General features: G+C 34.8%; 1 protein-coding gene across 2 annotated transcripts in view; it reads left to right on the top strand.

The window, feature by feature from the left end:
• Nucleotides 1-333: 333 nt before the first annotated feature.
• The window catches only part of LOC117108837 (protein FAM114A2-like), a 14,733-nt gene continuing 4,555 nt past the window's right edge, over nt 334-10,511 (top strand). Inside the window, exons 1-10 of one of the 2 annotated variants that reach the window (XM_033250999.1) lie at nt 334-465; nt 3,141-3,778; nt 3,897-4,085; nt 4,369-4,466; nt 6,353-6,481; nt 6,880-6,985; nt 7,645-7,803; nt 8,164-8,255; nt 8,996-9,487; nt 10,018-10,163. In XM_033250999.1, coding sequence (XP_033106890.1) covers nt 3,148-3,778; nt 3,897-4,085; nt 4,369-4,466; nt 6,353-6,481; nt 6,880-6,985; nt 7,645-7,803; nt 8,164-8,255; nt 8,996-9,487; nt 10,018-10,163 — 2,042 coding nt within the window. In that variant the 5' untranslated portion in view covers nt 334-465; nt 3,141-3,147. The remainder of the gene's footprint in view (nt 466-3,140; nt 3,779-3,896; nt 4,086-4,368; nt 4,467-6,352; nt 6,482-6,879; nt 6,986-7,644; nt 7,804-8,163; nt 8,256-8,995; nt 9,488-10,017; nt 10,164-10,511) is intronic. The other variant, XM_033250998.1, reaches the window with a different exon arrangement.

Genomic DNA, 10,511 nt, shown 5'->3' with positions numbered 1-10,511 from the left:
CGCCCCTAAGAAAGTGCAAAAAATATTTTAAGCGCCGGGGCGCTTATTCGCGCGAGTACGGTATTCTTCAGACTCGGTTACCCTCCAATTATGCGGCTTGGAGACCACTCCAAGCCTGTGGTCTCCATTTAGAGGTTTCTAATGGAGACCAAACCCCGAGACCACCTAAAATTTCCAGATACACAATTCATTTTCTTGAAATTCCACACACACACAAGTAGATCATTTTCTTGAAATTCCACACACACACAAGTAGATCCTATGTAGAAATCGATAGCCACGCCTTCTAAATTTGACAAATCACACTGGTCATACGTCATGTTTTCTAGATCATCAAAACACAGTTGTGACGTCTAGTTGACCAAATCAAAGCCAAATACACGTGTACGTTTTTTACGTATGTGCTCCTGTCATAAGGTTGTCCTATAGGTCTACATTGTTATTCACCATTTAATCACAATAAAGGTAAAGTTTAGCTTCTATTAGTTGTTTTGTTTATAGTAATTAGTTATAAGCATAAACCGAAGACGTTTTCGTAACGAATGCTAGACTTGCCATTGTATAGAGGCCTAGGCCCTACCTAGTAAGTAGGTCTCGCGTTCCATCGACAGTTTACTGCAGTGAGTGATTTCGCCTCAAGTGACGTAACAGCTGTTAGGCAAGATTGAAAGCATTCATTGGGCCTAGCTAGTTAGGCCTATACTTGTCTGTACAGCTGTGCTGAATGAGGCTAGGCCTAGTTTATTTACTTTATTTTATTTTTTATTTTACTCATTCTGGCAACTATAAATACATATGAAAAACATTACAAACACGAAATATCAACAATTCACAAAAATATAAGAATAATAAGCCGAGCCAGCCAGGCCAGGGAGCAGCAAAAGCAACCAATCAATACTGTCATCTAAATTAGAGATGTGCTGCTTTCAGGAAAAATGAAATTCGAAATAAAAGAACAACAAAAAACATTAATTTAAATATCAGTAAAATATAATCATTTGAACAAATCAAATAATAGATAATAAATATTTTCTAATATTTGGATGGAGGGTATTCCACAATCTCACAAATCTTGGCCTAGAGGGTATTGAATATTTAGAAGGCTAGTCAGTTTTAGATTTTAAATGTTAAAATATATGGATGATGATTATTATTGATAATCAATTTACTAGAAACTAAACTCAAGTTGAAGTTGGAGGAATAAGCTAAACAACAAATATTGAAAATATAAAATAATCACTTAAATTTTTAAAAGACATTAATGTCAAAGTTCTCTTTAGGAGGCAAAGAGTTTAAAACTTGTGTCGGATGTTCCCTGTCATATCATAAATCTGGCGATCGTAGTGTGCTTTGAAAGTATACCGAGTGGCCTTGTTTTCAATTTGTGCTTTATTAACAAATAAACTCCATTAAACAATTTGTCTTTATTAACGAATAAACTGCATTAAACAATAGTATTTGGAAGAAACCTATTTAACTTGACATCCCCAGGAAATATGATAAATACTCCAAGAATCTTAAGGTGATTGGAATTCGACAAAACATGCCCATCAAGGACATACAATGGACGCACACGACTCCTTTTGAGTGTATGACTAATGACAGTACAATTTTTTGCATTTAAAAGCAAATAAATTAATTTTGGAACAGTTCAAAAACTTATCAATATCTCTTTGTAAAACCAATAGTCTTCATCAGATGTAATACATTTGGAAACAAAGGTATCGTCTGCATATGTGGCAAAGACCAGCCAAAACAGTCACTCGTCACAAATCCTGTTTTGGAGATAATGGCCAAAACATGCTGGAATTTCAAAATTTTGGAAATCTATTTTATTGCACTAAACTAACCTTTATATATACCTATACATCATGATATGCTGTTATTTTCCTCATTTTCAATGTTAAAACAACAATTTTTAACGATTTGGTGATGGTTTCTGCCTAAGAAATGCCCAAAATCATAAACTTTGAAGGCTGATTTCTCAAATATTGTTCTTTAAACAGCTGTATGTTTAAACTCGTTTAACTTCATAACGAAGTGTCAGATTTAAATGATTCTTTTACCATTTTATAGCTCTCATTTTACTGTTAAACCCTGTATTAATAACTAAAGATTGATTTTTCCGATGAGTGACTGGTTTGGCTTGTCTTTGCCACATATTGGTAAGACTTCAAGGTATTAAGATGCAAATGAAGGTCATTAACATAGATTTTAATGGGTCCTAAGACGGATTATTATAGAGGTATTCCAACTCTCTTTATTCAATCAGGAATCCGTAAAATTTCCATGCAGATGTTCCAACCCCTAGATCTAAAAAATCGGGAGACGGCAGAATTTGCAGGTGAAGGACGCCCCCATTCACACTAATTAGTGAAAAGCGCTCTCAGTGTCGAAATGTTTTGATATCATTAACGTTTTTCGAGGTGTCGAGTCATAAATGGTTTTTCACTCATATGGCCTAGTAATTAATTTCAACTTTTTTATTGTGCTAATTCCATGTTTTTTTACAGGCCGTGTAAGTACAACATATCTAGGCCTAAGGCCTAGCCTAGTCCAAGTTTTTGGAATTCGGGAGAACTTGAACAAATTCGGGAGATCGGGAAATAGCATGTAAATTCGGAAGACTCCTGATCAAATCAGGAGGGTGGAACCTTTGTCCATGTCATCTCCCGGTATACTGAGTCTTGTAAAATTCTCCCAAATTTTCAGAAACGAAGCCCAAGATACCAAAAAATGCGAATTAGTGGCATTTTGGTATCAACATACAGTTCCCTATATCACCGACAATCAACATTGTCAGCTCCAAAGGCTACCCTAGTATTACTGACATTTCAAAAGATCAGAGCATCCATGAAAAAACTTCAACCGGGGGACATGGGCCCCATGCGTCCGGGAGACAATCCACAATTCATCAGGGAGCAAAAAAAATATATGTATTTTCTGCCTATTAGTAGACTCTAAATTGGATTACGATAAGCTAAGCCCAACCATGGCCACTATTTCCCGCAACGAGCAAATCCTGCTGCCACCCCTGCATCCCCGTTCCGAATTTTGAGTTTCAGGGGTAGGAACTTCTGTATAGTCTTTATGCATCTTTTAAACTAATTCACTGTATAAATATCATTTTTTTTGTACAGCATTACGATGACCGAGAGTGATGATAGTGATATTGATTTTCAAAGTGCCGATGAAGGTGAAGAAGAAACAGAAATTTTAGAACTTAAACAACCAGATACAATCGACCATGAAGAAACAAAACCAAACCAATCAACAGATAAAACTGATGCAAATACTGAGGAAGGAATTAGAAATGTAGATGAAAGTAATAATGATGTAGAAGATGGGGAATCAGAAAATAAGGATAAAATAGGAAAAAATGTTGAGTTACGGGACGATTTAACAACGGATGAACAAGAAACCTCAAATAATGAAGTAAAACCTGAAGAAAGTATTGAGGAAGCACCCCTTTCTGCAGAAATTGAACAAACTTGTATACAAGAAGAAAGTGTAACTGTAAATAACAGTGAACAATCTGCTGAATTATCTGTTGCTCCTAGTGATCAGATAATAGGTAGACAGGTGGATTCACAGGTGGATTTGTCTGTTAATTCACAGGTGGCTGTAAATCCTGCTGGAGGCGATTCTGAAAGGTCAAATCTTCAAAGCCCACTAGATAGATTGTCAGAGAAGAGTTCGAAAACCTCTGGTGGTTGGGGATGGGGAAGCTGGGGTAAATCAATGTTCTCATCAGCTACATCAACAGTATCGGGACTTGGTTAGTATTTAATACCATTTTTGCTCCATATTTTTTTGTGTTCAAATTTGTATGCCCGTATTTAAACATGATTAATTTTAAAAAACAATAATATGCATTTCTTTCATGCATGTGGCAGGACATGGGTTATCCTCGGCAATTCAATCCGTTGAGTCGTCACTAGGAGTTCCACAACCCAAAGAAATTGCCCTTGAAGAGAAAACTGATGTTGAATCTGATGTAAACGGTGGAAATGAAAACACTACAAATGAGGAAAAAGAAAAGGAGGAAATTAGCACAGTAGAAGAAAAGAACATTGAAGAAAATGGTAAAGAACTCAGTAAAACTTCAAATTCATTTTAAACTAGACGCAGATATCTTAGTAAGTGCTTAGATTGACCCACTTCGGCTGATGCCAGGGAGCTTGTTATCTAAACCCATACAATAATTATAGTATATTGCAACATCATTCCACACCAGGGATAGAGAATGGCGCTATATAAATTAAGATTTTAAATAAAAAAGAAGAGAAGCGTTTGTCTGTTACCTATTAAAAAATTAGGCTAAACTGTCACTGATCTTAGTGTATTTTACACTTTAATTTTTTGTAGGCGAAGAAGGAGACGTTGGAGCTGATAAAAATTTTGCTGAGGAACCAAACTCTGGCTATGGCATCTTCTCCTTTGGTGCTTCTGCTATCACTGGCATGGTTGGTAAAACACAAATTGTTGTATTATGCATGACTGTTGCCATGTATATACCGTAATTGTCTTGGATAATCGCCCCAGGGCGTTAGAAGGATTTTGAGGGAACATGGAGGCATTTATTTTAAGGATGTGGTGGTTTTTTTTTTGTTTTTTTTTGTGTAAGATTGGTACATGTATTCTCAAATGCTCCTTAATATCACTATAGATATGGGACTACAACACAATTTGTTATTGTGCGATCATAAGTACTTATTGATCACTACCAAATAATGCAATAATAGAATGTAATAATAATAATAATAATAATAATAGCGTACAATAATAATGTATCCTGTATCCATCGATGCTCTTGGCGCAAACAAATAATAATAATAGATGGATTAATATAGCGCAAATAAACGAGGTCTTTATGCGCTCGACACTATTGTAGGCAAGACAACAAAAAAAAGCCAGAAAGAAAAACAAAACAATAAACACCAAGCTAGCACCCAAACTGAAGTATGGGGTTGCACCATCACTGCCAACCACAGATCTGTGTTTATGTACTCCATTTTGCATTGGTTATGTCCTGATCTTTTCTAGGATCAGGTTCCTGCTAACCTGGACCAAACAATACTAGCTAGTGAGGTGAAACAGAGAATTAGAAAAAAAAAAAGAAAAATGTAGTTATAAAGAGGCAATTATAGAAGTTTTGAGTCGCTTCTTAAAGATGTCAATTGATGCAGATTCACAGACTTCAACGGGTAGTGCATTCCACATTTTTCTCAAAATGATCTCTAACCATATGTTTTCAAACAGCACCCAGGAAAAAACAAAGTTGATGAACTTGTGTTTGATCTGAGTGCTCGGGAACAAGTGGATAAGCGTAGTCTAAAGTTGATACGCTGTCGAACTGGAAGCCAATGTAGGTCTTTGGGGTAAGCTTAATTAGGCATGCGACCAAGTTCAGATGAAGTTGTCATTTTTTTTTATAAGAGTGTCTGGATGTCCAAATAGGATACCGTTGCAATAGTAAAGTCTTGAAGTTAAAAGAGCATGAACAAGTCTTTTAATTGTGTCTTCGTTCAGGAAATACAGAGAAAGTTGTTACAATCGGTAATCTTAACTACAAATAGTAATAATGATAACTGCAACCCTGGTGCGGAGGGGTTCAGGAGTGCCTTTGCTTGCCCAAGGCAGAATTTCTAATTGGTTACTTCTAACGTGTGAAGTTTCCATTGATGGACTGCCCCTTAGGGGACTCCCACACAACTTCCCTTACAGATGTATTAACAATGATATTTACAGTCATTTAGGGGGGAATTTATTCGAGGGAAAAAAACCTTTTTGGGCATTTATTCCAGGGAGAGGTTTTTTTCCAAAAGGGGCTCTAGAGGGGGTGTTTATTCAAAGTGGGTTGTTTATTCAAATAAGCAATAACCCGCCGCCCTCCAATATTGATAATTTCGAATGAAAATGAAATTTTTTATTGGGCAATTAGCGCACCCACTACAGCAAAAAATTTCAGAAAAAAGTTTTGTCATTATTTTTATTACGCCCACCGCTGCCTTTAAATCAGAAAAAATAAGATATGTATATCTTCATATTTATATCAATTTTAGACATTTAACCATTACTACACTGTTCACATTAAACTATAAAATTTTATTTTTATTTTATCCTCCATCGGAATGTTTGCTAAACTATTTGCTAAACAAGAAAACAAAATTTGACAATCTTTAAAGAAATAAGTTTGCAAAACAAGAAATAAAAAAAGTCTCGCCAATTCAAACTTTCCAAAACTACCAGGAACCGCAACTGATCTGCCACTTTTTAGTTATTTTTATCAACATCTTTTTTAGTACAATCACATTGGTATCATTTTTTATTCATAATTATTTTTTGACAGGTCTCAGGTGGACTAGGAGCACTAGAGATGATAGGTAAAAAGACAATGGATGTGATCCAAGATGGAGATCCTGGACTACGAAAGAAGAGAGAATATTTTACTAAAAGCAACCTACCTAGTTTATCACAGGTAACAAAATTGCTGTAGGAAGTCCTAATATTGTAAAAAAAATAATCATAAATTATACCACTGTTGTGGACAGACGAGAGTAGTTGATACCAGTTTACCTGGTAGCTCAGACAGGAAGAGACCCTTAAAGGAAAATAAAGTTTCTGTACGAGCTAATCCACAGTGCTTTGAGACTCCATTGTAAAGTGCTATATAAATTGATCTACATTACTAGAAAACACAAGTATAATAATTGATGTCATGCCCTGGATTTCTAGCAACAAATTTCTCCAACCCATATAATTTATAAGAAGTACATTCTTGTTATAATAAGAATATGACACTATAATTTGAATCTCATTAGTTTTTTTTGATGACTGCACATAAGGTCAAAGGTCAGCAGTTTCATTTTCTTGCAGACATTGAAAGAAGCTGCCGAGGCTGCAGAAAAGACGGCATTGAAAGAGGAGGAAGAAGACGAGAAGAACAGAGCACACTACGGCATACTCTTTGATAAATACCAAGGTATCTTTCCAGAGGTGATGCCAGAGTTTCCCCAGTGAGGGGTACAAGATCCCCAACAAAAAGTCCAACCTCCCTGACGATAGGTCTGTGTTGCACTACTGGGGGTGTGGGGTCCACACTCACCTTAGCTACACATGTTGGAGTAAATTTTAAATAATATGTGTTTACTATTTGAATTGTGTTCATGTTTCATTCAACAACAGAAAGTCCGACTTCCTTGATGATAGGTCCATGTTCCAATACTGGGGGTTCCACACTCAACTTAGCTACACATGTTGGAGTAAATTTTAAATAATTTGTGTTTACTATTTGAATTGTGTTCATGTTTTGTTCCTTGTGGCCATATTACAAAGTTTGATGATGGTTTAGGCATTGTCATCGCTACTTGTATTCTGATGTAAATATAGCTTCAACAACAAGTGAAGTAAAATATTCTTATGAATGAGAAAAATTAATGTCTGTCCAGACTATTACACTTTATTTGACAAAAGCGTGTGACATGCCTAAATATTGTCATGATGACATCACATCATGACCATATATAGGCACATCATGACTAAATATGGGCATACAGCATTTTGTTGTCACAGAAAATTTGGTAATCTGGGCAGAGATTTTGTACTCTTTGTTTTGATTGTATTTTAATGTTTTTTCACTAGGTCTTTCTCATCTTGAGGCCCTGGAAATTTTGTCCAATCAGAGTGAAGGTAAAGTGCATTCTGTCATGGCAACTGTTACTGGGGATCAGCTTGAAAAACTCAAGACCCAAATGATTGAAATAAAAGATGCATTTCAACTGCAAGACATGGACGTGGAAGGTAATTTATTCACAATGATAAATATATTGCAGTACCAGTTTATGATATTAATATTTTTTATTGTTATAATACTTTTATTATTATTTTCAAATGTCTTCATTATCATGTTCATCATTGTCATTATCATCATTTATCATAAAAATTCTCATCACCATCCCGATTATCTACATCGTCATCATCATTATCCTCTTCATCATCATCATCTTCACTATCATCAAAATTGTCATTATAATCATCATCCTCATTTTCATAAACATCGTCATCATTATCCTTAGCATTATTTATAATTATTATTATTTCTCTCTCTTTAATTATAGAGGAGTATGAGACTGCTAATTATTTCTCTCTCTTTAATTATAGAGGAGGAGTATGAGACTGCTACATTTGTAGACACAATCACAGAACACTTGTTTATTCTGAGTGTTGCTGCAACACCAGACAAATTAAAACGGGTTAGTATTAAATAGTATTACTGGTTAATATTAAAACTGGTTAGTATTACTGTTTAATGGGTTAGTATTAAACAGGTTGTTAATGAAGTAAGACGATTTGTACTAATCAGGCTAGTATTTAGTTGGTTAGCACTAAACAGGTTAGTAATGAAGAAGTTGCTATCAAACAGGTAACAGGGGCGGATCCTGAAATGTCTGAAAGTGTGGGGGTGCATGAAGAGGAGACAACACTACCTTGAGGGGTTCGGAGGCATGCCTATGCGAAATTGTTGTTTTTCTAGGTGAACGGAAATAACATCTGAGGCATTTTGGGCGATCATTAATTTCTTTTTCTTTTTTCCTTTTTTTAAACTTTCCAAAAGGGGGAAGGCCTGATTTTAATAGATGACATGATTATAAGATGTTTTGTGATTGGTTTATATTTATTTTACATTCTACCAATGACATCATTGAAATATGTTTTGTGATTGGTTCATATATATATAAAATATAATACATTCTACCAATGATATAATTGAAATATGTTTTGTCATTGGTTCATATATATATAATATGTTCTACAAGTATTGCTAAATTGATTTTAACAGATGACATGATTGAAAGATGTTTTGTGATTAGTTCATATATACCTTCTACTAATGACATCATTGAAATATGTTTTGTGATTGGTTCATATATACCTTCTACTAATGACATCATTGAAATATGATTTATGATTGGTTCACTTTTACTGTATTCAGGTTCAAAGAGAAGCACATGAGTGGTTAGCTAAATGCAAACAAGAGTTAGAAACCCTGAAACAAGAAAAAGAAATAGGAATAAATCTTAGCAAGGATGCAAATAAGGAGGAAGATATAACAATAGTACGTGATGTAGCAGACAACAAGAATATTCAAGGTAATACAGCAGATGATAAGAAAGTTACTGATGGTTCAGCAGACGACAAAAAACAAACTGAAAATGATGTAGCAGACGACAAGCATATTCAGGCTGATACAGCGGACAATAAGAAAGCTACTGATGGTTCAGCAGATGACAAAAAACAAACTAAAAATGAAGTAACAGACGATAAGACAAATATGAAATATGATACAGCAAATGACAAGCTAGACATTGATGTTCTAGCAGACGACAGAAAAGATGCTCCATGTAAAGAAGCAGATAATAAAGATCACAAGAATCAAGAGGAGAGCGAAGAAAAATCAAAACCAATGCGTTACCTCGTTCCAAAGGTTAGTTGAATTAGACATACAATAATATAATGTGATGGGTAAGTGGAAGACAATGCAATTCTGTGAACATGTGCGCAACAGATCATTTTTCACAACAGATCATTTTTAATGACGATCCATTCTCAGACTGCCACCAAGAGTCAGCGGACAGCATTGAGTCGTCTGACTCTGACAGGAAGCAGACTCGTCAGCCAACTATCATACAACACACTGGGTGCCTGGCCTGCTATTATTCATCATCATTCATTTATAGTCATTGTAAACAGAATATTTACATAAAAATAGCATAGCAAGGGTTAGCTATGAATAAAGAATATAAAAAGTATAACAATAAATAAATAAATAACTTATAGAAGTATTTTATTTTAGATTAAATAAGGATGGTGTTAATTGCTTAGATGTTTAATTTGCATACTAATATACATGTTTCCAAATTAACCTAAATTTGCACAAATGATATGCGTAGTAATTCTGTGTAGGTATTTGAAATTTGTACGGAATGCAGTTTCTTGTTTGTTTTCTTCATACAGGAGATCCACGTGAAAACTATCCAGACGTTAGCAGAATTAACCTCCAGATGTATAGAACAGTTTCACAAAGCAGCAGAATTAATGCTGCTTCACCAAGCCAAGGAACACTCCAAAAACCCAATCCAAATTGCAGCTAGCCTATCTAAGTATGTTATTTTCAACACCATGTTTACACTATGAAATTATTTGTAAGATTAGTCTTTGAGTGTGTTTATATATACCAGCCAGCTGATTAAGTATAAAGTTCTTATAAAAGTACATGATTGAGTGAACAATTACTGATTTACAAATATACCTCCGTCCATTTAAACTCCATAAAAATGTTGTATTTTGTTTAAAAGAGAACTAGCAAAATGATTTTTTGTTCTAGAGTGGATTTTCGATATGCCATTAATAATAGAATCAACCTTAAAAATCGTTTTTTGGCTATTTTTTATGAAGTTATAGGCGATTATATACGATTTTACCATGACGTCACTGGCGAAAAAGTAACA

Source organism: Anneissia japonica, unplaced genomic scaffold, assembly GCF_011630105.1.
Source record: "Anneissia japonica isolate Jap-2015-1 unplaced genomic scaffold, ASM1163010v1 scaffold6417_len956965_cov193, whole genome shotgun sequence".
NCBI lineage: Eukaryota > Metazoa > Echinodermata > Crinoidea > Comatulida > Comatulidae > Anneissia > Anneissia japonica.
The sequence above is the reverse complement of the archived record's forward strand: the minus strand, read 5'-3'. Positions and strand labels throughout refer to the sequence as shown.